The 26718-nt window shown below is 56.2% G+C and overlaps 1 protein-coding gene across 1 annotated transcript in view; it reads right to left on the bottom strand.

The window, feature by feature from the left end:
- Positions 1-3351: 3351 nt before the first annotated feature.
- FAIM2 (Fas apoptotic inhibitory molecule 2) overlaps positions 3352-26718 on the bottom strand; it is a 33213-nt gene continuing 9846 nt past the window's right edge. Inside the window, exons 6-12 of the mRNA XM_026000285.2 lie at positions 22947-22997; positions 22584-22623; positions 22022-22059; positions 21399-21486; positions 21034-21129; positions 19350-19403; positions 3352-6931 (exon numbers count right to left, since the gene is read on the bottom strand). Coding sequence (XP_025856070.1) covers positions 6782-6931; positions 19350-19403; positions 21034-21129; positions 21399-21486; positions 22022-22059; positions 22584-22623; positions 22947-22997 — 517 coding nt within the window. The 3' untranslated portion in view covers positions 3352-6781. The remainder of the gene's footprint in view (positions 6932-19349; positions 19404-21033; positions 21130-21398; positions 21487-22021; positions 22060-22583; positions 22624-22946; positions 22998-26718) is intronic.

The raw sequence follows: 26718 nt of genomic DNA, 5'->3' as shown, positions 1-26718 counted from the left end.
GCTAAACTTTCTACCATGACACTACTAGGGTCTTTGTCCCTACAGATTCCAAGTACAGTTTCCTCCACTTTCCTTTGGACTTTTACTTGCAGTCTCCTTAAAGCCCTTCCAGCCTTCCCTAGCAGACTCACTGAGGCCTGTCAGGCGTCTCCTATCACTTGCCAAAGTAATGCCATGTGTTTGAAGTTTTGTCATAGCAGCGTCTCACTTCTGGGTACCAAATTTTGTTTCCGTTGTCTGCTGCTGCAAAGCAAACTACTTCAAACTTAAGCATAAAAGAACAACTATTTTATTATACTGATGGGTTACATGGATTAGGAATGTGGAAAAAGAGGGTTTGTCTATGTTCCATGATGTCTTGGGCCTCAACTGGGAAAGCTCACATGGCTGGGGGCTGGAATAGCTAACGTTAGAGAATTTACTTCCAAAATGGTTTCTTCCCTAACATGGTTGCCTCTTGATGGGCATGGCTGGAAGACTGGACTCAGCTGGGTCTCTCGGCTAGAGCACATGGCCGCCTTAGCATGGAGAAAAAGGAGCTAACAAGGGGGCATAGAGGTATTGAGGGACAGGATGAGGCTCATTTCTTTTGGCAAGGTTTTCCCAGAAACGAAAGAGATTTTGCAGAGGGTTTAGGGATAGTAGGCTGGGAAGAAAGGATCTTGGGTCTCTCTCTGTGTATGTGTGTGTATGTGTGTGTTTGTGTCCAGCAAGAGGACAAACACAAGTCTGCTGGGAGTAGCCAGACTTGAGTGAAAGCAGATGACATATATGATGAGCTGAATTAGGTCAGCTCTGCTCTGTAATTCCTCCAACCTGACTTGAGCACATGGCCTGGGAATGTGAATGAAGAGGCTTGAGTGAGGAGCATCCAGGGGTAGGGGTAGGGGTAGGGGGATGTGCTTTGGAGGCCTCCACTTAGGAGAGTAGCTACCAGAAGGGAATGGACGGTATGGTGGGTTGTATAGTGATATCCAAAAAGACATGTACAAGTCCTAACACCCCAGTACCAGTGAATGTGATCTTTTGCAGAAATAGGGTCTTTGTAGGTATAATTAAAGACCTTGGGGTGCCTGGGTGGCTCAGTGGTTCAGCATCTGCTTTTGGCTCAGGCCGCAATCCCGGGGTCCTGGGATAGAGTCCTGCATTGAGCTCCCCACAGGGAGCCTGCTTCTCCCTCTGCCTGTGTCTCTGCCTCTCTCTGTGTCTCTCATGAATAAATAAATACAATCTTAAAAAAAAAAAAAGACCTTGAGAAGAGATCATCCTGGATTTAGGAGGGCCCTAAATCCTTGACAGGTAGCCTTATGAAAGAAAGGAGAGGGAGATTCAAGACATAGAGACACGGAGGGAGAAGGCCATATGAAGACAGAGGCAGAGATTGGAGGGCAGCCACGAGCCAAGGAACAGTGAGGATTGCCAACAGTCTCCAGAAGCTAGAAGAGAGGCATCGAATGGATTCTCCCTGAGGACCTCCAGAAGGAGCCAACCTTCCTGATCCCTTGATTTCAGGCTTCTAGCCTCCACAACTGCGTGAGAAGAACTGATTTTTGGTGTTTTAAGCTACCAGTTGGTGGTAATTCGTTACCGCACCCCTAGGAAACCAACGAAGAATGACCCGGCCGAAGGCAGATCCAGTGCTGCTGAAGGGCTGGCTGGGAGTGGGAGGAGGTGAGGCAGCCCAGTGTTGCCAACCCCACTCCTACCTCCTGCATAGACGCCTTCCCTCCCCTTCCACCAGCGCTGGTGCCGTTTTCCACTTTTTTTTTTTAAGATTTTATTTATTTGTTCATGAGAGACACGGAGAGAGAGGCAGAGACACAGGCAGAGGGAGAAGCAGGTTCCCTATGGGGAGCCCGATGCACGACTCGATCCCAGGACCCCGGGATTGCAACCTGAGCCAAAGGCAGGTGCTCAATCACTGAGCCACCCAGGTGCCCCCAGCCTTTCACTTTTGACCCTGACTCAGAAGGACCCTGCACCACATCCATTCCCCCCACCCCCCACCCCTCCCAACCCCACCACTCCGCATCTCCTCAGCTCTTGCTTCCCTGCCAGGGATGCTTTAAAGAGCATTTACTTGGGACTGTCAGCTAAGTGGTCCGGAGCTGTCCTGTATGTTTTCTCTCCTGCGACACTGCTGTCTTCTCCCTCTCCCATCTTTGTTGTTTATGGCAGTGCTTTGTACACAGTGGGTGCTTAATAAATGTTATTTATTCACTCTCCAGAGTCCCCTAAATATTACCCTGCTCCTTCCCCTGCTGCAGCTGAATTTATATCAAAACCTTGTCACAGGCGAGGATAATGTCTCCCACTGCATCAGGGAGGCGGTCCCCCTCCCACACGGCACCCTCGGCCCCAAGTTCCCTGAAGAACTTGGCCATGTAATCATCACCCCCATGTGTCTTCTAATCCCGCTCTCGTTACTAACTTGTATATAAACTCGGCCAGGTCACTGCATCTCTGCCCCTGGGTTTCCTCTTAAGGAAAACAGAAAGATTAGAGCAGGTGCATTCATTCCTCCATGTATCCCAAAACCACTTGCTGAGACTATTTGCCATAAGTCCTGTGAATTCAAGGGTGAACAAGACACACAGTCCATGCCTTCAAGGAGCTCAAGTGTCGTAGGAGACAGGAGGAGAGGTTAAAATGCAGCGAGGGTGGTACCAGGTGGGGGGCTCTGAGGAGGGGGTGACCAGGGCACATGGGGGGAAGGATTGAGAAAGGCTTCATGGGAGAGGTGACCCTCAAAGCTGCTGGTCTTGGGGATCCCTCCAGCTACAACATAGGCTTTCCTTCTAGGGATACAGATTTTGGGTCAAAATAAGGAAAACTTCTTTCCTTCTTTCTTTTCATTTATTTGAGAGTGAGAGGAGACAGAGAGAGAGAGAGAGAGAGAGCAAGTGCATGAGTGGTGGGAGGAGCAGAGGCAGAGGGAGAAGCAGACTCCCCACTGAGCAGGGAGCCCGATGCGGGCCTGGATCCCAGGACCCTGAGATCATGACCTGAGCCGAAGGCAGACGCCCGATGGACTGAGCCACCCAGGTGCCCCTAAGGTCGACTCTCTAACAGAATGACACACAAAGGCTTCCCTGGAAGGCCCCCTATCGGGAGGCACCTCCAGCAGGGCTGTGACAGGCGCAAGCATCCAAAGAGCCTCTGCAAAGGGCATATATCGACAGGAGGACCGGTGTTTCTTTTTCCACATCAAGATAAGTGTGGAGATTTAATTCACACTTAGCCATGCTGGGAGAAACAGCTCTGGTGCGAACCTTTCACACGGAATCAGAGTTAGACCTTACACACACACTACCCCGGCCATCTGAGGCAACACACAAAAGGCAGAAACGGTGCAGGTGTCATAATTTTATTATCTCCTGTCAGTCACGGGCCGGGAAGGTGAGGCCAGGAAAGGGAACAGGCACGGACCCTGGGCGACTCGGAGGAGCTGAGGCCAGAGGCTGTGTCTGGCGGTAGGTCTGTCTCTGCCCTGTCACTTGGGGGAAAGCTCTGGGGCTGGGCAGGGCAGGTGGTTTCCAGCAGACAGGTGAACAGTGTTTTCCCGAGCTGTGGCAATGGATGAACTAAAGGGAACCATCGGAGGCTGATGAGGAGGGAGGTCTGGGGAGATCTGGGAAGAGTCCAGAATGAAAGCGGAATCCTGCCTGAAACTTCAGGCCATAAGCCCTTCTGCTTCCTGCCTGCAGAACCAGGCCCTGCCTTTCCTCAGGCGGCCACGGAGGGGAGGCAAAGTGCTTGTGTGAAGCCAGCCCACGGGGACACCTGACGGTCCTGGACCTGCCCCGGGAGGGCCAAGGAGGGAGAGGCAGAGGCGGAACCTTTTGAAATAAGGGTATCTGTTGGATCCTGACTCCCCTGGGAGGAAGAATCACAGTTCCTGGGGCTTCCTCAGGCAACACCAGAGTCACGCGCCTGGGAATTGGGGCAGGAGTCTGGGGAATTCCACGTGCCTCCCGGGACCCCAGCTGCAATCCCAGGAGAGGATCTCTTGATCTGTCTTCCTCTTGGCAGGAAACCTCTGACCTCACATCACAGATGGTCAGATTCCCGGCTGCCTCAAGCTCTATAAAATCCAACCTACCCCTTCCTGGGCCCAGCCCCACCCCTGCCAAAAATGTGAGGGGCCAACAGGCTCTCCTCCTCTGCAGATTGCGGCACCTGCTCAGCTTCGATTTCTCGGTTTCTCCTAATCCTGCATTCCTGCTCCTCCACCCTTCCTCCTTCGAAGGCCCAGCCAGGTGTTCCTGGGGCTCCTTCTGGCCTCAATGTGGGTGGAACAGAGGGCCCTGAGAGGGCCCTGAGCCCTGGCTCTGCTGCTGGCTCACAGGACCCAGAGCAGGGTACGCACTCTGCCCTGAGAATGCCAAGTTGCCTGGTCCTGTTGTTTGTTGCTGAGGGCTTACCTCCTCCCCCAAGCTTTTGGAGCTCCACCTTGGATAAGCTTCTCAATCCTATTTCTGCATAAACTATCCTAGGAAGAGGAAGACTTAGACAAGAGGATTCTGGGAAGCATGACCAAGGCCCAGGCTGAGAACAGCAGGGTAAGGAGTAAGGGAGTGACCCCTTTTGGAACTGGGACCAGAGGTTAGAAGAGGAAGTGAAGGGACGTTGGAGGGAAGGTGGCAAACTGGGTAATGAAGTCAGTGGAAATCAATGTTCTGGTGCCTCTCCCCGCACTGCCCAGGCTGTGGCCTTCCATCTTGCTGATAGGAAACTAACCCCAACTTAATACCACGAGCCCATCCGCAGTGAGGCTGGGAATCAGACACCAGAATCCTGCTTCCCAACTTGGGTCTAGAAGGTGGAAATGACAGAGTATAAAATTTGGTGGTGGTAGCTGGTGGGGCGGGCAGGGCAGGAGGCCAGGGGTGACACCAGGGACAATGGATCTCCAGGGACATCGGAAGCTGTCTGGCCTGACCACTCAGTTTCATTCTAGCCCCAACCTAGTAGGTCAGCTCTATAACCTTGGTTTTGTTCCCGATCCTCTCAACCACCTCAGCTTTCCCCAGGGCTGCTTTCATGGATTCATGTAGACCAGCACACAATAGGCATCCGGCCATGCTCCCGGTTGCCTTTGTCTCATCCACAAGCACCACCATCGGTTCTTGGCTCCCTCTTTCCTCAAAGACCCAAGGTGGAACAAAATTTCAAATGCTTCTGTAATATTTCTTGAAAGCTGAAAACAGGGAGGGTGGAGAAGGAAGAGTCGAAACAGTTTGATGACGTACCTAGTCACTCTCTCCAAGAGCAGACAGAGCCCCCAGCACAGGGAGTGAGGTAAGCCCCGACGGAGAGGCCAAGGGAAGGTCCAGGTATCTGAACCTCCCTGACTCCACCCAGTAACTTTCCACTGGCCCAGAGTTGGCCTCGAGGTGCCAGCTACACACTTCCCCCAGGTGTGGCCCCCTGGTCCCCTCCCCAGCAGGGCCTGCAGGGGGCTGGGTGGCTGACGCACACCCTGCCCGAGATCTCAGCTCTCAGGCTGCCTGGAGGCTGATAAGGAGACCCGACCTCATCACATGGGACCAGCCGGAGGGACCGGCTCTGGCTGTTAGCATCAGCTGAACAGCTTCCAAATTGGAGAGATAAGGAGATAAGGAATGGAGGGGGCTTAGGACTCTGGGGTGAGTGGCTAGAGGAGCCCGGGTGGGGGTGGGTGGGGGATATGGGCGCTGCCAACTGAGGCCTCGGGAGGCCTGGCTTGGGGATAAGCCCACACATGGCAGCGGCAGATGGGGGGGCAATTAGGAAATAAGAAGTGCAGAGAGGCCTCAGGGCAGGGCAGGAGTCTCTCCCAGGGGGCTGGTTCAGCAGCTGGTATAACCCTCCCCTCAGCGCTCCACTCAGCCCCAGACCTACGGTAGGGGACCACCTGGGGGGGCCAGAGAAGAGGGTGAGAGCTCAGTCCTGCCAACATTAAACACTCCCCAGGGAGATGCAAGTCTGGGTGAATCGGTGCTACTACAGAGCCCACGCCTCCCAGGGGGCTCCTGTTCCCACCTCCCACCTCCTTACAGCCCGGGGGGGTCCCCACTTAGGAGCAGCACCCCTTGTCCCCAACCTCCTGCTCTAACAGTGCTCTGTCATGACCCAGGAGGGTAAACCAAGGCAAGTGCAGATGGCGCCGGCTTCCTGTGCCTCTCCCATTGCCCTTGGCCCCAGGGCTCAAGCGCCTAGAACAAGCTGCTAGTCTCAAAGCTGAGAGGACGAGCAGCTGGGACGGCCATTCTGTCCACCCACATTCTCCCACCTGCAGAGCAGCCTCCCGCCTCCCCGCCCCAGCTTCCTCCCACCTCCTCTATAGCGTCAGTGCCTGATCTGGAAGAACGGAAGGGTGGATTTGACATAGGACAGTGTGCCCCAAGGTCACACAGCTATGGCAGCCTTAGGAGGAACCTTGGTGGCGTGGCCCTCAGCTAGGCATTCTGGGGTCTCTTTCCCACATCTGGAATCCTGCCGGGCTCTTCCCACTTGTCCCTTGGGTCCTCAAACCCAGGGGAGCCTCCAGCCTTGACTGTCCACTTTGGGAGTGGAAGTAGGGGGAAGGGGCTGCACAGGGGGCGTGTCACCTCGGGTCCGCGGGGCCCCTAATGGTGGGGTACAAGCTGCAGAGGGCGAGGATGAGCATGGGGCTGAGGGGAGGCCAAAGGACAGGCTGGCAGCTAGTTTTATATCTGGACTTGCAGGAGTACAGGGAGGGTCAGAGGACCAGCAAGGGGACATTCTTGGAAAGCAGGAAAGAAGGAAGGAAGGCTCTTCAATCCCGGTTGGTGCCAAAAAGCTGCAGGAAGAAGGTGAAGATGTAGATGATGTCCAGGTAAATGTTGAGGGCTCCAAAAATATACTCCTCAGGGCTCAGTGAGTGGCGTCGGTTACCCATCAGCAACTGGGTGTCAAATGCCAGGAACTGAGGGAAGAGGGAAAAGAGAGAAGTTAGAAGGTCCGGTCACTGTGACACTGACCAAGGGGTTCCAGGGGGCCCTCCCAAGCTCCCCCCTCCGATTTCGCTCCCATCATCTGCTGCGTGGCTGCCCAGTGACCCTCCTGGAACAGCCCGGAATCTGGAACATCCCCAACACGTTCCCTCCCTAATGAATACCAATCTCCCCAAGCACCTACTAGGTGCCGAGCACAGGGAAATAGTAAAGAACAAGACAGATAAGATCCCGGCCTTAGGGCCTTAGAGTCTAGAGTGGAAGTAATGCTTAATAGGAATTAAACCAAAGAGAAATGCGGAGTGTCCCAGCAAGGTGGCTGATAATGAGGAACTTGACCTATGTGAGTGTGGAAGCTAAGGAAGGCTTCCTGGAGGAGGGGACCTTTGAGCCGAGGCCTAGTCTTCTCAACATCGCCTCAGGGCGCTGCTCTTAGAAGACGAACAGATGCTTCACGTAACGGTGAGCAGAGAATAGGCACTGATCCTGTGTTTTTCAGACATCAGCCCACCTCGTCCTATTACCAGCCCTTGAGTAGGGATGATTCCTGGAGGAAACCGAGGCCCAGAGATGCTAAGTTCCTGCCCAGGGTTACAGAGCTGGGAAGTGGCAAAGCTGGGATTTGAACCTGAGCAGGCTGGCTCCACAGGCGCCACGCTTAGCCCTTCTGCTCTGCGGTTTCTGAGCAGCACAGGGTTAGTGTGCCTCCTGCCAGAAATACTTTCTTCCCAGGGCACCTTCTTGGCCTAATGGACTATGAACAGGTATCCGCTTAGAGGTGGCTCCTCTCTGCCACCCGCTGCCCCCTACCGACCAGGCCTTCCTTCTGTCTACACTGACTCCTGCTCCCACTTATTCTCTGGGGTCCAAGCAGAGGAAGCAGAACCCCCTAGCAGCAGCATCTGACACTTCACGGGCATGGTGTAGTTTTCCGGGAGAAGGCCAAAGGTTCCACCAGTGTCAAAGGTTATGAGCCACTGGGCCCCCGTGGATTGGAATTCTTTAAATCCACTCACATTCTTGTTAACTGGGCTGTGCCCAGCTCCTCCGTCCCTTGTGTGTGGAAGGGTCCCCTGGAACATTCGTTATGCAATAAATATGTATGGGGCACGAGCTGGTGCCGGTGACCTGCTGGCAGAGACAACACCGGGCCACGCCTGCCTTCCGGGGCTCACCGCCTCGTGGGGGAACACTTACCGATGATGACATTAAAACTTAGTAAATGCCATGATTAGGGCTGGCTAAGCAGGAGGAAGGTAGCCCAGGAGGGGTGACATTTTAGCTGGGGCCTGAAGGATGAGTAAGAGTTTGCTAGACTGGAAAGGCCCAGGGCGGTGCAGGCCACGGTGTGAAGAGTGAAAAATTCAGTGTGGCCGCCACAGTGGGGCAAGGGGTTGGAGAGGAAGGGACCGGAGCCCAGGGGCATGACACCCTGGAAGGTGGGGAGGTGGGGGTATTTATGAACCCCGGCTTGAAAGTCAGCCCGACGTGAACTGCAGCCTCAAGTCTGCCCCTCGCTAGCTCCGGGACCCCGGCTAAGGCAGTCTCCCTGAGCCTGAGTCCCCATCCGTAAGAGGGAGATGGCTGTGCTTGCCTCCTGACGTTGCAAGAATGAGGACGCGCGCCGAGTGCCTGGCCTGGTGCCCGACACGTGGTAAGAACCGAATGACCACTGGCCGCTGATGCGGGTTTACAGTTATTTTCTGCAGGAGGAGAGGAACCCCCTCGAGAACGTGTCATATGCTGCTGCCGAGACCCAGGTGTCCCTGGCGGCCCGTCGAGGAGGCGGATATGTTTCTAGGGGACGTTATGTGGCCTCAACAGAAGGAAAGGAGGGTCCCAGCCGGGGCTGAGGGGCCCTGTGCAGAGCGTGTCAGGCTCCCTGAGCTCGGCAGCGTGACGGGAAGGGTTCCTGAGAGCACGGCACTGCGTGCTGGTTCGTATCTCGGGAGTCCTCACCCGGCTGTCCTCAGTGTGCTCATCTATAAAATGGGACAGTCCTAACGACCACGCGGTGCTGCGGTTTTGAGGGCAAACACGTGACAGTGCGTGCAGCGTCACCCACCATCACCTGCAGTGTGGTGTCGCTTCTTGCCGCTCTGTTCCTGCTGATTTCGGTTTGGATTCCCACTAAGGTCTCCCTCTCCGGAGAGAAGGAGCAAGGAGGGGCAGCGACCTGAGAGCTGCAGGCTGCTTAGCGGTCATGCTGCCAGCAGAAGTTAATAAATTGCTGATCTGGCTTATCAATCAGTGGCTTGCTTCGTTGATTTCTCAGAGCCCGGTCACCCCTGGCTGAGCTAATGAAATTGAATCTCTCGACCTAGAAGGCTTGGACCTGACCAGGCCTAGGGGTGGCTCCTCCAAGGAGCACCCAGCCAGGAGGCCTCCTAGAGCAGCCAGCAGGCTTTGCTCTTGCAGAAAAGAGGAATGAGATGATTTCTGCCCCTGCCCTTGGCCTGTGGCCACGGATGCTTATCGACGTGGTGCGGCCTGCGATAGCCTGCCCCGGATTTCAATTCCACTGCCTGGTACCACCCATCACCGCAGCCCCACGCCTGCGAGTCAGCCGAAGGCTTTTCATTCATTTAGTCCCAGCGGTATTTCTTGAGCACCTACTATGTTCCGGGGAGCTTGCCTTCAAACAGTTGGCGGTCTAACGAAAGCAAGTTATCAGAGACTACATTATGAGCACGCACTCACGGCATTAGAAAGTAACCCGATAATCTCGGGTTATGGGGAGCATTGTTAACTAACGTCTTGGTTGAGAGCAGCTGTCTTGGTCATAGTTGACATCTGGGCAGCAAAGATCTTAGTTGAAGGCTAATGGCTGGGTTAACGGCTCACACCTGAAAGGACACAGGTAGTGGGGTTGGTAGCCAGCTGAACAAGAGACCTGCAGGAGGAGACCTGCAGGAGGAGGGCACGGGACGGGGCGAGAAGCAGAGGGGGATTAGGAGGCTACCAACTCACATCTGAGTGGCCCTTGCACACAGTAATCCTTCATCTCATCTCACCTCATAGGGGGTGGGTATCATTATCACTATTTCACGTACGAGGAAAGGAGTCTCTGAGCAAGCGAGTGGCTTGCTGATGGTCATTTCTCTGGAACCAGACAGATCATCTGTCTCCTATTTTGATCGAGAAGTAGGTAGAGTGGGCTTGCAGGGGCAGGAGGCGTGCACGTAGGGCGGAGGCACCAAAGCTAAACTTTCCTTGTCCACTCTGTTGGCCAGGCTGAGCCTGGTTAAGGGCCCCCGGCCACATGGTTGGCCTGACCCTGCCATGTCCAGGACCCAGGCTAATGTCTGTTGTCCTCCCAGAGGTGAGGCTGAGAGGCACTGGGGGAGCCATGCAGGGAGAGGCCAGCTCAGAGCCATCAATAAATAGGCACTGAATACAAAAAGCTGGGGTTACAATGTGTTGAATCAGCACCAAAAAAACCACAAAAAAACAACAACAAAAACACATGGACCGTGTCAATCCTACAGAAATGCCAGCGTGAGTGCGCAGAGCAGCATACCCAAGGCCACTCACAGCAGTGCGGGTTCTAACAATGAAGTCCTGAAAACCCCAAACGCTCAATGAGGGGATGCTTAAATAACCTGTGGGCAGCAGTACTGAGGCAGAAACATCGCTGAAACACACTATTATGAGAAAAAGAACAAGCCGCAGAAAAATCTACATCATAAAATCCCCTTTCTATAGCAACGACAAAAAAAAAAAACGCACACGAACCTATGTCACAAAAGCCTATATAGCAAATATCTATAAAATGCATATAGAAAGGTCTGGAAGGAGAGACAATTGACTACAGCACTCACTACGGAGGGAGGTGCGAAGGACATGCAAATGACATTTGCTTTATCTGTATTATGTAAGATTTAAAAAACTGAAATATATGAATCAATGTATTCATATATTATTTAATTAGAAAACTTTAAAGGAAGGATTAAAATAACTCACACAAAAAGAGTTGGTGAATCTTTTCATTGAATCCTCACAGAAGCCTCTAGGACACGTGTTCCATTGTCACGTGCATCGTGAAGCTGAGGAGTTTGGGGCACACAGAGTGTGCGTGCCCACTTCACCCAGCCAAGAGGACAGACCTCAAATCTCATTCTCCTTCCACCACATGACACTGCTTTGGGGCGTGTGTGTGAGCATGTGTGTGTGTGTGTGTGTGTGTGTGTGTGTGTGTGTGTGTGTGTAGAAGGCTGGAAGAGATGGGAAGAGAGGCCCAAACTGAGCTCAAGGCCAAGAGCCCTGCAGGCTTCCTGGGGGTGGGGTGGGGGGATCTCAAGCACCGCTTTCGGGCCTAGAGCGTGAGCCTGGGCTTGGGGGACTCTATAGGAAGAGGCTGCCAGCCTTAAGATGCAGGACAGGTGAGGAAGTAGGGATGCGGACGAGAGGCGACGAGTGGAGACCTGGGGTCCACTGTTGCCTGGTGCCAATCGAAGACAGTCGCCTTCACTGGCCTGAATGTCCCAAGTTTCTTTTTTTTTTTTTTTTGTCCCAAGTTTCAATGGCACAGCAGCCCTGAGTTCTGGGGAGCACCTCCAGGCGGCCCCTGGAGGAGCAGGGTCTGGGTGGCCCGTGAGCCAGAAAGCCTGCCCCAGGAGGAAGGGGAGCCACGTATGAAAGTGTGTGAAAGAGCCCACGTGTGGTCCCCTGAGGACGGGCACGGGCGTAATACAGTGCTTAAGGACACTCGGACTGGGTGGCTCAGTGGTTGAGCATCTGCCTTCGGCTCAGGGTGTGACCCCAGGGTCCCGGGATCGAGTCCCACATCACGCTCCCTGCATGGAGCCTGCTTCTCCCTCCGCCTATGTCTCTGCCTGCCTCTCTCTGTGTCTCTCATGAATAAATAAATAAAATAAAATCTTCAAAAAAAAAAAAAAAAGAACACTCGGGCTGGGAAGTCCTGCAGACCTGGGTTCAAATCTTACAACCGACTACTGCTAACAGGTGATCTTATTGATTAATGATGTGCCAGGCACTTTCTAAGTGCTTTGCATATATTAATTCACTTGCAAGTCACAACGATCTAACAAGGTGGGTGCTATTAGTATCTGCATGTTAGAGATAAGGAGACGGAAGCACCGAGAGGTTACATGATTTTATCAGTCCACGCAGCTGGAACGTGGCAGAGAATGGATGTGAACCCAGTACTCTGCTCCAAACTTTGGTGCTCTGCGTTACAAGGTTGGCATTTACGATAAGGGCGAAAGCTACCTTGGTAGTCGAGAAAGGACCGAGTTCCTGGTGCCAGGCTGTTCTCGGTTGTCCTTTCGTACCGTATCTCATTCTTACCGCAGCTTTGCGGAAAGGTCCACATCAGCCCATTTGAAAGATGAAGCAACCGAGGCACAGAGAAGTAACTTGCCGAGGTCACAGGGGTGGGAGGATGAGCTAGCTCTTGAAAATTGTTTGGGTAGAGCCCATGTGGCCACCGGAGAGCTCCCTGCTGGGGTGACAGCAGGAGGGGGGCCTTGGGACAGCACCTCCTGGCTGTGCTCTGGGGGCGAGGGCGGGGACTCCTCCCTTCCCTGGCCTGGGAGGGAGCTGCGCCTCTGCCCTGCTCCCTGCGGGGCTGGGATGGGGCTTCTCTCACCTTCCCCGGGTCCAGGTGTTCTGGGTGAAGGGCCTGCTGTGAGCAGGGCGTTGGTTGCGGAGGATTAGCGCCTGAGGAAGTGAAACTGGGGAGAGTCCCGGGAGGGGGCCCTCTAGTGTGCTTTCCCCCTGAGGGAGCAGTCGCCTGGCACCCCGCACCCCCAGCTGCACTCCACTTCTGGGGGGCTCAGAGGAGGCTCGGGCGGGGCGTTGGGGCTGGCTTGGTAGCCGGAGGCTGGGAGGCTGGGAGGCTGGGAGGGAGGCCGAACAGAGAGGCTCTTTCAGGCTCGTGTCAAAAACCGAGGCAAGAGCCTTGAGCTCCTGAACGAAATGCACTAAGTCTACAGTAAAATCACGCCCCGCCTCGGGTTTGTGTAGCCGCGTCTGCTTTTCAAAGCGTCTACTCAGGAGGAAGCCTGGGCCCTGACTAGAAAAGCAAGGGGGTGGCGGGGGGACAAACAGGGGTCTCCTTCCAGAGTCCTCCGGGCACCACGGGGCTGGCCTAGGCCAGTCATGGGGACACAGGGAACGGACTGTCCGTGGGGCTGGATGGAAGTAACCGCGAGAGGCCTGCTCTGCGGGAGAGCTCTCTGGGTCCCGCTGTGGACAGAGTCCATCTGGGGACCCCTCTGGCCTCTATTTTCCCCGTCAAATGGACAGGGAGGTCAAACTGAAAGAATGCTGGGCTGAGAGCTACGGAATGGGGCCTCCGTCCAGCTTTGGCAGCTAACCCCGTGTGCCTGCGTGTGTGCGTACACGTGCACGGTGTGCGGGGTGTCTGGGGGGTGGTTATGTGGGGGTATATGCGGGCGGGCGGATGCTCTCCCGAGGCCTCGGCACAAGTAGGTCCACGCCAGCTCCGAGGACCCAAAGTCTCAGCCAGGGGCTCGGGACCGAGGGCTCGTGCGTCTCCCCCAAGGTCGGGGGCAACACCCGGGGTTGCAGGCCCAGCACTTCTCCAAACAAAGCATCTTCCTACCTAAGCTTCAACCATTCAAACACCATCAGGCCTGAAGCATCCCGTACTGACCCGCACGCCTTGGTCCTGCCGCCCTGTCCCGGACTCTAGGACTCTGCAGCGGCCTCCTAACTGGTCTCTCTGCTCTGGCCTAGCCACACAGCTTCTTGGTAACCTTCCTTAAAACACAGGGACTGTGATGTTTTCTGAGGTCCCCAAACTGGCCAGGCTGGACAGGGGAAAGCTCTGTTCCTATTGGGCTTGTCACCTGATTTCTAAAGTCCTACTTTCTTCTCTAAGTCTCCTGGCTTGGCGTCCCGATTTAGGTGGCTGGGAGACCTTAGAGTCCCAAAGAAAGATGGGCTCTGAGGTAGAGCCACATAAGCACAGAGGCTCAGCCACGGTGGGGAATCTGCTGGCCAAGCCCTTAGCCCGACCTGCTCTCTCCGTCTCCCCTGCCTCGACCGTCCTGCTCTATCCCAGTCCCTGCATGTTGCCCCATCATTCCATTCAGCCAAGTCTTCATGCTCCCCGGCCTGACCTTCCATGAGCTTCTACAGGAAAGCACCCAAGGAGAGGGCACGAGAGGGGTGAGGAGGCTGAGGCCACCGTGAGGTCCCTGTGGGCTGACTCACCCGCTTCTACTGACATTTGGGTCCAGTGCGCAGCGGGGGGTATGAGATAGGGGTGAGGCAGAAAATCCAAAGCCTCCTGAGAATGCGCCAAAGCTAGACAGGTGAGGCCTAGGAGGGGCCAGTTCCTCGAGGCTGGACCTCAGCCCTAAGAAGCCTGGGCTCCCCCCACCCCAGCTTAGCCTTGCCCAGCTGGAGGCTCCGCCCTCACAGATGACAGAGACTGTCAGGGAGGGGCTAGGGTCTCTAGGAGAGGAAACCATTTGATTCTAACAGCCCTTCCAAGGCCCAGGTTGGGAGGACTGGGTGGGGGAGGGGCTCCTCACTGGGGGTCTGGGACCTCCTCTGATGCTTCTCCCCTGTTTCACACATCCTCCTGGCTGCAGCTGGGCAGGGATGCTCTGGGCGCTGTCTTGTCACTCTAGCTGCAATGCTGGGAGGGCCTGTCATGGTGCAGAGACTTCTCCGCAGGCTGGGGTGGGAGAGGCCTGGGGGGGGTGGGGTGCAGATGAAGAGGCTAGGGGACCCCAGCTCCCATAGGACAGAACTGACCCAGGAAACAGGGTCAAACCGAGGCCAAGGACGTTCAGAGTTGGGGTTAATGGAAAGGCCCAGAGATAGCTCTTTCAGGGCTGGGCCTCTGATGGTCTCTGTCCCCCTGAAACTCAGAGGTAGGAGGAGAATGCATCCAGCCCCCTGCCCAGCTCTTTCTGTCCCCAGGGGGCCCAGGGGACCTGTGGCATGTCTTCCCTCCTGGTGACCCCGGTGAACAAGGGCAGGGGATGGAGCTGGGGGGTTCATACCGTGCTCCTGACCATTGTTTACATAATCTGCAGGAGGAGCCAGGGCCTGTCAGTGTGTCCTCTCCTAATGAGACATTAACTGGTAATGAGGCGCTGTGGTTCCTCCTCCCCTGTGACTCACTGTGCAACTGAGGCTGTCTTTGCGCTGCTCTGACCAGCACCTCAGCCCGCCCTGGCCCCTTGGCCATGCCTCTCAGGCATCCCTCCATCCCATAAACATCAAGGGGGTGCCTACTGGGTGCCGGGGACTGTGTCAGATCCTGGGGCTGCAGCGAAGAGGGAGCCAGATCCCAAATCCCTGCCAATCAAGGAACTTACATCCTGCTGCAGGGGGACAATCAACAAATCACAAAAATATAATAGTATGTCAGAGGACGAGAAGTGCCATGGCGAGGAACAAAGCAGGGAAGAGGAGTAGGGAGCGTGTGAGTGCGTGCACGTGTGGGCGTGTGTGCATGCTCAGTCACATAGGATTGTAAGTGAAGTGAACACTCGAAGGCGGGGACACACAGAGGGCTGTGAGTGGGTCCGAGGGGACAGGTGGCTCAGCTGCAGCTGCAGACGTGCTGGGCTGGAGTGAGCCCGGTGGTCACGGGCAGCAAGGAGGCCCACCTACATGGCTGGGGCAGGGTTGCAGGCACGGGGGGAGGCGGGGCGGGCGTGGGAGGAGATGAGGTCAGTGGGGGGCCTGCAGGACTGGGTGGTGCCCTGGAGGCCAAGCAGGGACATGATCTGACCCCACTCACACTTAACAGAGTCACCCCAGCTGCTGCACTGAGCGCTGGCTGTGGGGCCGCACCTGGGGGAGGCTGCAACAGCAATTCGGGACACGGGCCGGGGAGTAGCCATGCAGGTGGAGACAAGTGGTCAGATTCTGGCTGGAAGGTGGAGCCAACAGAACTTGCTGCGGGGCCAGACGTGGGTGTGAGGAGAGCGGAGGAGTGGAGGCTGTCAGCAGGGCGTTTGGCCTGAGCAGCTGGAAGGATGGAGTTGCCATTTACAGAGAAGGGGGAGCTATGGGAGAGGCAGGGGTTCAGGGAGAGAGCAGCTGCTCAGTTTTGTATATAATCGGTTTGGGGGCACCTCACAGGTTTCCAAATGGGGGGTGTTGAGTTGGCAACTGGAAATTCTAGTCTGGAATTCTGGGCTGGAAGTCAGTTTTAGGGCCATCAGGATTAAAGATGGTATCTGAAGCCTTGAGACAGTCTGAGATCCCTTAGGGAGTGAGCGGAGAGAGGAGCCGATGGCCCTACGGCATTCGGTGTGAGCAGGGGGGCGAGAGGAATACAGGCCGGCTGGTGGCCAACATGCCCCGAAGAAGATGCTTCTGGATGGAGGAATGAGCAAGTGTATCAAAGAGGCTGAGGCTGGCAAGGGGAGGGCTGGGAGATGACCTCTGGGTTTAGTAACCTGGAGCCTGTCGCTGACTCTGGTGAGAGCATTAAGAGAGTTTAGAGAATTGGAGAAGGATTGGGAGGAGATGAAACGGAAATATACGTGCCCCCGCTTTTCAAAAATTCAAGCTATACCATTTCATTTTTACGAAAGACCTGCAGTAGTACCTGCTTTCCCTAACCTGAAGAAATCCAATGCGGATTTTCACTTTTATAAAAACAACAACGTAGCATTCAGCATTTGCTTTGCAGTGAGCTGTTACCAAGGCACCGTGCACCCCCAAGCAACGAGTGGCCCCCCAAGCTCCTTGCCTGGGAACAATATCCAGCATCTCGGCCACAGCTTTGAGCTGTGTCTGCGAGCCCCTGTGTTTTGTCTCTATTTATTTTGTGCATAAGGTCAGCAAAACATGTCCTAACGTAGCAGAAAAACCTAAGAGAGGTTATTTTTGGGGTCTGGGACCCTCAAAATCTCTTCCACATAAATTAATGGTAATTGCTGCTTCACTTTAAGCCATTTCCAGCTTATGAAAGGTTTATAGGAACGGTCTACTTTCAGGGGAAGCCTGTAGTCAGTATAGATTCCCTTATTAGAGCTTTTTGCTCTAACTGGGGGTGCTAGAAGGAGATGTGGGTCAAGGCTGGTGTGTGTGTGTGTGTGTGTGTGTGTGTGTGTGTGTGTGTGTGTTTCCAGATGGGAGAAATTATAGCCTGTTTCCATGCTGGTAGGAGTAATCCAGAGGGCAGAGCTGGTGGGGGTGGGAGCAGAGGGATTCCTGGGGAGAACTTTCCAGCTTCTTCCCAACTCCAAGCCTGGAGTTGTCTTCTTTGAGGGGGACCCCAGGGATGCTGGAAATGATACCAGCCTGGGCACAGGACACCGGGGTCCTGTCCTAAATCTGCCCCTTACTGGCAGTGGGACTCTGTGCCAGCCCTCAACACGCCAGGGCTCCAGATGTGGAAAGCAGGTCCTGTAACATCAGCACTGCCTCCCTCCCTGGGTTGTGGTGGAGATCCAACGAGATCATAGGTGTGAAAGTGTTTTGTAAAATGTAAAGGGTGGAACAGACGGTTGGGATTATTTTTATTATTCTAATAACACAAAGGATTATTAAACAAATTTAAGGGATTACTGTTCATCCAGCCCTACTTGTAGGTACGGCCTTCCCGCTTAGCTGACATACTAGTCGCGACCTGATCCACACGATGCCAAGTAAACTTCCCAACCCTCCACTGATGCTCACCCACCTCCCACTCTGCCCTGCATATGGACTCCTCTTCTTCCGTTTGTCCCTGGCAAATGCTGCCCTCTGAGGCCTCCCAGCGTGACCCTGCTTCTTCCCTCCTGGCCCTAGTCCCTACCCCGTCCCCTTCACGGCAATTCACTTTAAGTAGCTCCTGCCTGAGGGAAAGAGCGTTGGTGCAGGAGGAGCCAAGAGAAGTTAGTGCTATATGGTGACTGACCTTCCCGCTTTGCCCAGGATTTAGGGCTTCCCTCAAGAAGTGGGACTTTCAGTGCTCAAATGGGGAAAGTTCTGGGTGAACAGGGAGAGACTGGTCAACCTAGTCTTGACCACAGCCACGCTTAGTTGATATGCCCTTATCTTGGCAGGAAATGAGACAAGTCATCTAACTTTTTTCTGGTCCAGCTTTCTCATCTCTAGGAGGAAGAAGGGCTTGGAGTTTCACTAGATCCCTTTTCAGTCCCTTCCAGACTCAAGTTCCAAGCCTGAAGGTCATCTTTACTCATTCTGCAAATATTTTACTGAATGCCATGATGTGCCATGCACTGTGCTCCTCCTGTTGACCGTGGCACCCTGGACACAGAGCCTAGCACCTCACACATAGTAGGTGCTCAACAAAGACCTGTGGAAATGAATGATGCATCTACCACCACCCCCCATTCCTAATCCGCACCCCCCAAAACATCTGCTCATAGTTCTGGTCCTCCATGTCTTCCCCAGGCTGTCACCCACAAGCCGGTGGAACCTGTGAATAAGCCTAGAACTCGGGCCAGACTGAGTTGAGCCGAACATTCCAGTGAGGGACAGGAGGGTCAGGTCACTGCTCCTGCTGGCGGTGGATGTTCACCTTGTGGGCTCCCTGAGAAGATGCCACCAAGATGAGCTTGCCCACCTGCGTGGGGCCTGGGGCACCATCACATTCAGGCGCTTGGAGCCCATCTGAGCAAAAGGCCTGCGGTGGGCTGCTCCGGGCAGACGTCTGCCCCTGGCTTCTTCCTGTCTCCCGGGCACCTACTTCCAGCCACCCTTTGCCACTCCCCATGTGGCCTCATACCCAGAGCAGGGCTCTGGAGCCAGGCCATCCGGGTTCCCGGTCTGGCCCTCCACTTCCTAGGATGCAGCGTGAACTTGGGCAAGTCATTTAGTCTCTGAGCTTCAGGTTCCTCATCTGAATCTGACAACTATAGAACCTATTTTATAGAGTTACGGTGAGGATTAAATGCACATGGAGAGCTTGCTGGGGACGGGGTAGGGGGGTGCGGGGAAGGGGAGTGCTCAGTAAATATTAGCTATTACTGTTATCCCCACCGTGGTCAACGCTCTCAGTTCGGTGAGAACAACCAAGAACAAGCTTGAGCTAAATGCATCTCTCACACTTGGAATCTCCCTGACTCCAAGAAGCCTTCCCAGATTACCCCTAGGAGAGCAATGACTAACTTAGTCCCCACGGCCAGGGCACCCTCATTCTCCCACCCTCACAAGCAGCACGGGCCCTCCCCACCAGCTAGGGCCGCCTCTCCTCAGCTCTGTCTAAAGGCCTCATCCCGTTGTTACAACCTTCCTCCTCCCCTGCCCAGAGAAGCCCTGAATGCAGCACTGAGCCCTGACCCGCCCACGGGAGCTTCCTGGGGTGTCAGGGAGGAGGACTATGAGGAAGACAGGGACAGTGGAGGGACCTGGGGAGGTGATCAGAGGCTGAGAAGGCGCAGGGGGGGGAAAGGGGGGGAATCTCCAGGGAGCCACACTCACCAACGTAAACACGCCTGCTCCCAGCACGGCATACACTGCATGGAGCCAGGGCACCTGTGGGGCAGGCAGGAAAGGAGTCAGGGTGGCGGGGTGAAGGGGCAGGAGGTCCTGCTTTGTCCAGAGGCCAGAGGATACAGCAAGACCTCCCTAGTGGATTCCGTCTCTCACAGCACCCCCATGCCTCCCCCGCAGTCCCTAAGAAGCCCCAGGTCAGAGAGGGGTCCTTGATTCTCCATGTGCTCAGGGGGGGTCTGGGGAGCCCCAGGATGACAGTGATCGTGGAGGGACTGGCAGGGGAGTTCCCAGTCCATTCGTACTTGTGCCCTGCATGCACCATCCCAGGCTCAGGCTGGATGAGGGAGACTCATCCAGTTGGACCCCATCACCCTCGGCCTGAGCCTGGCTTCGGGCTGCTACCTCCCCGCCGTGCGAACCCATCCCTGTCCTGTGTGGGGTCTGTGTGTTCCTCTGTGGGGGGACTGCCCAGCTTTGCCTGAAGCAGCAGGGGGCTCAGAGGTGTGTGGGGGGAGGTGGTCCTCTGGAGTCCCTGCCGGCAGGAGGGGATTGCTCGCAGAGACTGGCACGGCGCCCTGCCCAACCCTGGCTCCCCCAGGTCTCGGGGCACCCAGGTGGGTGTGGAAACCCTTCAAGTTTCAGTCATGCACCCTCCACACGGCCTACCCCCAGAAGATTCTTGGAAACACAAGCACCCTATTAGCCCAACCTGAGTCAATAAAGGGTTCTTTGAAGCTCTGAGGCCCCTTCCTGTAACCGCGCCCCCATCCTAGATACACAGAGGGCCCCCAGACCAGCTCCGGCCCCTCCCTTCGTCAACAGGATCCTGGGAAGTGCCAAGGAAATGCTAGAACCAATCCTGATGTCCTGGACTTGCAGCCAATACCCTGGGGGCCTGGCCAGGCAGGATGGGGAAGGGGAAGGGGGGGAGAGGAATGCTGCTCCTAGGCTGGCAGAAAGGGGCAGTGGGGAGATCATGCACCAAAGGTGGCTAAGAGGAGCCTTGGGTGGGGCCTGGGGCGGTATAATGACTGAGCCCTTCGCAGGGGTCTAATAGCTTCATCCCTTGGGTTTCCAGGGATGCCCTCAAGCCGCCCCTTCTCCATCTGCAGCAGCCTGCCTGCCTTGGTCACCAGTGAGCCCTGTGCAGTCCTAGTTGGATTTCCCAGGTCCAACCGGACAGCTGAGATGTGGCTGGCCCCACTGACACTCTAACGGGGTGGGGGTAGGCTCAGAGCCCCACTGCCCCACCTGCCAGCCTGGCCAGCCGGATTCTGTCTCTGGCCTTAGCTGATCCCTCAAGAGCTCCAGGGGACCGGGCTCGGTGGCCCTATGGAGCTCCTGTGCTCCCTCCCCTGCCCAGGGTTTAAATGTGCTGTGCTCTCCCCCTCAGGCTCACCTCCCCCCCTCAAGGGGAGGATGAGAAAGGTGAAGCCGGATGTGGCTCATGGTGCAAGCAGGTGCCCAGGCCTGCCAAGAAAAGCCTCCCTGTTTGTTTGCTTATACTGCCAACAAGCCCAGGGCAGGTGCCAGGAGGGTTGGACAGGATGGCAGGCTGTAGGCCTTTGGCTCTGGGCCTTCCCTGGAGGGTGTGGGAGGAAAGGGCACCCTTGGGCAAGGCGGGCTCTCCCTCCCTCCCCGGGGTCCCACCGGGAGACCTGGGACTCACATATTGGAAGGGCAGGAGGATGGCCAGGATGAGTCCGCTGAAGAAAAGAGTCATGAGCAGCACGAAGATCACACCCTGGCAGGACGTGAAGTCAAACTGCAGGGAAGGCATAGGCGTCAGCTGTTGGGCCCGCACGGAACGGCCCGCCATTCCCGGGGCCCCAACCGGGCAGCGTGCTGGCAAGAAGGCTGGGGCCTATGCAGCAGGCCGCGTCTCATGCCCCCCCCAGAAGCCAGCAGTCCTCCTCCAGGTGGCCTCCCCAGACCCTTCTCACCCTCTTTACCTCTCCGTAGCCAGGGACCCAAGATTGGAGCCCCCCCGCCCCCAACCATCCCATGGACCTGCCCACAAGCCCCAGAGCTGACCTTGGTCTGGAAGCTAAAGACGGTGACCGAGAGGCAGACGAGAGCCGTGATGCCCAGGCACAGCAGCACAGACGTGGTGTTGTAGTAGCTGCAGGACGCAGGGCCAGGGGCTCGGCTTCAGGCCGGGCTTCTGGTCTCCCAGGCCCTCCTCCCAGGCCCACCCTCCTCTGCCAGGCCCTGATCTCTGGTCCCCACGCTCTCCCTTCCCAGGGTCCTACCCCCTCTCTCTGCTTTCCCAACCTCTTCCCTGGGTCCTGCCCTCCCCAGCATGCTTCGACTCAAACTCCTGTTGGAAGGATCCTGAGGAGGTGGGAGTGGAGGGTGGGGAGGGCTTTGTGCTGCTGCCCGGAGGTGGCTTACAGGAAATGGGGTCTGACCCGGTCCGAGGTCTTTCAAGCTACAGCTTGAGAGAGGTCACCTTGGTCCCCTCATTCCCCACCTCCACCCTGCTGAGCTGGCCACGTCCTGCTGTCACTGCTGAGTGTGCAAGACAAGGGATCTGGGCCAACGTTCCTGCCTGCCTGAACCCCCTCCGCATCTGAACGCTCTCTGAAGGGACACTGTTCAGGGGCAGCTCCCCTCAGGGTGTGGCCCGTCCCCCTCCACCTGTCTGTCCCCTTTACCTGGACAACATCCCAGTGAGGTAGGCCATGGACAGGGTCTGGAAGGAGAAGCAGGATGAGGGAATGCTCCAGAACTCGGCCTTTGGGGGCCCAGGCACCTTCAAGGCCCGGCCTGGGCCTCCACCCCTGCACACCCCTTAACTCTGCATGTGCCTCACCCCCACACACATTCACTTCCACAACTCAGGCCTGGTGAGGAGCGTCCCCGACGGGCCGGCGCTAGCTGTCTCCTCCTTTCTTTTGCAGCCCTGCTCTCTCTTTGCTTTCTACTCTACTCTTCATTAGCCATGGCTCTAGGATGCCTCATTTGAACCTCTTCAAAACAACATCACCAAGGAAAGAGACAGTGGATGGAGCCGGGGGAAGGGGAAACTAAGCCCATTTGCAAAGGGAAGGTAGGACATCTTTGCAGCAGAAGTGGGATGAAAATACTCCTGCCTCCACCAGTGAGCTCACATTGCACATGCCCAGCCCAGGCTTCTTGGCCCTCGAAGCCCACCCTCCTTCCGCCTCCCACCGTCCCCACGCAGCATCTGTCCCCAGGCACCCCTAGATCACTTACGAAAATGGTCAGGAGAATCAGGTTCCAGGGGAAATGCCTCCTGTAAGGCAAGCCACTGAGTTCAGAGGAGAAGGGGGGTGCCGACAGCCACAGGCTGGGTCACTGCAGCGGGGCGGGGGTCTCCCCATCCCCACTCCTCGGAGCCCCTCCCTCAGCCACATCCCCGTATATCCCCATCAGTAGATCCACGCCACCCTGCTGCTGCCTTAGAGGCAGCAAGGAAGGGGCAGGACGGCAGGCTGGATGGAGCCCAGGGGATAGAGCCCTCTCAGGTGCACGGCGCGCCGCGGCAGGCAGCCTGGGGCCCGATCCTTCAAGATCCTGCTCACGTTCCCACAAGTTGCTCCTCAAGCCAGCACGTACCTAGGTCCAGAGCAGCAGGCCAGGGTCAGATAGGTCGCAAAGAATACAGCGCTATACAAGGAGACAGACGACGGGCAGGTCAGCTGTGCCCCCGAGCCCCTCGGTCCCGCTCATTCTGCTCTCTGCCACCCCCGCCCACAGGTGCCGGGCAGTACGATGGGTCGGGGTGGGAGGGGGGTGTTTAGGACGACAGTCATCCTAGAAGCCCGCAATGGGCAGGCCGCTGGTCTGATTCCAAGACAGGAACGGGACTCGGACGAGCCTGCTTCTGGAGGTACCGAGTCCTGGATGCCACGGGACAGCTGGCTGCCCGACCCAAGGTGGCCTCCCCGACACTCCCGATACTTCGCACAGGAACTTTGCCCACGCTGTCTTCTGTGTGCCAAGCAGAGCGCCAAGTGCTTTATGAATAAGCATTGATGGGCTCCTCGCACCTTCTTCTCCAGAGAGCCAGCTTCTGACCACCGGCCCACGCCGCCCCGCAGCCCCTCCCACCCTTCTCACTACCTGTAATGCCCCTGCCACTCGCTCTTGGTCTACCCTACCGGCCTGCCAGCAAGTCAGGGGAAGGTCCTCATCTGCCCCGCCAGCCCCTGGCACGAGCAGAAAGTACCTGTGGTGCGGATTTCTGGATCACGGCCATGTCCAGGGGACAGGGGGGAAGGAGCTCAGGTGCCCTCAGCAACAGGGGCAGAGGATCGAGGGTTGTCTAGACAGTAGTGGAGGTGAAGGCCAGTCCAGGAGGTGGAAGACGAGGGGCTGAGGACCCAAGGGACCTGCTCTTAGGTGCCCAATGAGATTGGTGCCACCACCAATGCCTGGTCTCCAGCCGCCAGTGGGCCCTCAGCACGGCGCCGGCCATCCTTGCCCCTCGGTTCGTCACCTGTCCCCCACAGCAGCAATTCCAACCATCCTTCTCGGCTGCCTCATTCCTGCATGGTCTGGCCTGATGCATCCCAGAAAGATCTGAGATGATGCGGGGCTCCCTCGGCTCCCCGCCTGCCACCTGCAAGTCTCGTATCATGCATCTACGTGGCCCTCCTCCTGTCTTCCATCCCGGGCCCGTCTCCCCAGCCTGGGCTGCGGGCCCACACACTCAACTGCCTCGCCCTCTCTAGCTCCAACAGCTCACCCCTTCTGCTGGCGCCTCTCCTCCCATACAACCCTCCTCAGCTGTGTTCCATCTTCAGCCAATGTCCTCCCTGGTTCCAGCTACACCCCTTTATCCACCCTCGCAGACAAGCTTCTTGAAAAAGTTATCTCCCTGGATCGCCGGAGGGGCTCAGTGGTTGAGCAACTGCCTTTGGCTCAGGTCGTGATCCCTGGGTCCTGGGTTCAAATTCTGCATCGGGGTCCCCATGGGAGCCCGCCTCTCCCTCTGCCTATGTCTCTGCCTCTCTCTGTGTCTCTCATGAATAAATAAAATCTTTAAGAAAAAGAAAAATTTATCTCCCCTCACTGTCTTCTTCTCCATCTCCGCATTACTCCTCAACCCCACAAATCCCAACCCAGCCCCACGTAATGAGAGCTGGCTTTGCCACATCCCTGTGACCTTGATGAGCCCAAGTGACACTAGTCAGTCCCTGTCTTACCTGACTTTTCAACATCTGCTCACTCCCATTGTTCCCCTCGTTCCACAATGACACACTTGTGGGTCCCCTCCTACCTCCCTGGCCACTCCTTCCCAGTCTCCTTGCCGAGCATCTAAATATGCCCTGTTCCTTTGATATCGGGTCCCATCCGACTGGCTTGCTCCTCCACGGGACTCCCTCTACCAGGCAGATGCTCATGGCTCCCACACCCTTGATTCTGATCTAGATGTTTCCTCTCGGCCTGAGACCTGAATAGGCAACTGCCAACTCGGCAGAGATGGCCATTCAGAAACGTGCCAAACCCAACAGGTCAGGAGCGAACTCACCCTCCTCCCTGCCCCTGCTCCTGCGTCTCCTACTGCGAGGACGTCATGCGCATCCAAGTCGCCCAACCAGAGAGCTCAGCATCCTCGACTCTCACCGGCCTCACCCGATTAATCACCTGGGCCTGCCGATCCTCCTACCCAGGCAGCTCTCGGATCTGTCACCTTGTCTCCATGCCCAATACCACCCTTTTAGGTGGGGCCACCTCTCTCTCTATCTGGTCCTGCTGCCTCCAGCCCTACCTCCCACCCTCCGAGTGACAGATCCGACCATGGGACTCCCTTGTTTAAAATTCCCAAAGACCTGGGTGAGGCCCTGCTAGATCTGCCCTACGTACCTCCCCCTCCCCTCTGCGCCCTTATAACATGCCTGCCGCACTCTGCTCCTGCTGGAAAGGACCAACTGGCAGGGATGCCCAAGGCCGGGATTAGAGGGGCTCCCTCGTGCACCATGGACATTCTTCAACTGAGGCCAGCACCCACACACCCGACGGGCTTGATCATCTGAACCCCCACCTAGATGTAGTATCAGGAGTGACCTAGTCATTTTACATTCCTACCATTTGCCCAGGGCCTGGCAATGGTCAGGTGACCTTTAAATACTTCTGGATGAGGAATACCTGGTTGGCTCAGTGGTTGAGAGTCTGCCTTTGGCTCAGGTCATGATCCCAGGGTTCTGGGATCGAGTCCCGCATCAGGCTCCCTACAGGGAGCCTGCTTCTCCCTCTGCCTATGTCTCTGCCTCTCTCTGTGTGTCTCTCATAAACAAATAAATAAAGAAATCTAAAAAAAAAATACTTCTGGATGAAATGCAAAAGCAGAGGGGATTTAGGGGTGGAGAAAAGCCTACTGGATTTGGCAAATAGGACTTCTCCGTCTTCACCTTCTCCTATAAGTATCAGTGGCTCTCAAGTGATGTGGAACAATTGTCGTGGTGATTGAGGGGTTCTTAGTGCCAGGGACCAGCGAGGGACAGGAGAATCGTTCTGCCCCAGATGAGAAACAGTCCAGGATCCCCTCTCTTCTGGTCTCACTTGAGTCACTGGTCAGTCACTGCGGCAATATTGATAATAATAATACCCTTGTCTATGTGCGTCCTGGGTGTGAATCCCATCTCCCTGCCGGACTGGGAGCTGCCAAAGCAGAAGGGCCGGGTCTCCTTTCCTCTCTGGCCCAGAGCTCCTCGTGGGTTGAGGGGGGTCGGAGGGAGGGCAGAGGGGCATCACCTGGGGTTACGATGTAGCTTTGGAACCTGCCACTGGTATTCTTAGCGCAGCTCTGCCACTATTGTGTGACCTTGAGCAAGTTACTTAATTGCAGAGCCTTGTTGTTGCCTCCTTTGTAAAACAGGAATCCTGGTACCAATTCAAGAGGCTATAGCAGGACTGGCTGAGAGCATGCGCTCAGCAGTGAGCACAGGGCCCCGCACAGGGTGAGGACCCGGGAACGGGAGTCGTTACAATTAGAAACCCGCCTCCTGGAGAGGCTCTGCTCCACCTCTCCCATCTCTGGTCTCCCAGTCTCCTCCTCTGCCCGGGGGAGCAATTGCCATTGCCAGGACTCAGAGGGAGCAATCAGACAATACGGCAAGAGCCCACTAAGGGAGATGGCTGGGGCCCTGCGAAGGCGGTGAGCGGAGCGGGGTGCTGGAAGGCCGCCACCCCAGGGGCCAGAGAATGAGTCACAGAAGGGAAAGAAAGACTAACTTGCATGTCGGAGCCGGGTCCCAGGGCCTGGGCTGGAGCCATGGTCTGTTTACAGAGTGTCAGAACAGGGGAGTGAGGCGCAGGTGGGGGCCTGCGACCAAACCCAACGTCCCTGCTCAAGTGTCCCGCTGTCCCCAATCCCGGGCCAGCA

Source organism: Vulpes vulpes, chromosome 8, assembly GCF_048418805.1.
Source record: "Vulpes vulpes isolate BD-2025 chromosome 8, VulVul3, whole genome shotgun sequence".
Classification (NCBI taxonomy): Eukaryota; Metazoa; Chordata; class Mammalia; order Carnivora; family Canidae; genus Vulpes; species Vulpes vulpes.
The sequence above is the reverse complement of the archived record's forward strand: the minus strand, read 5'-3'. Positions and strand labels throughout refer to the sequence as shown.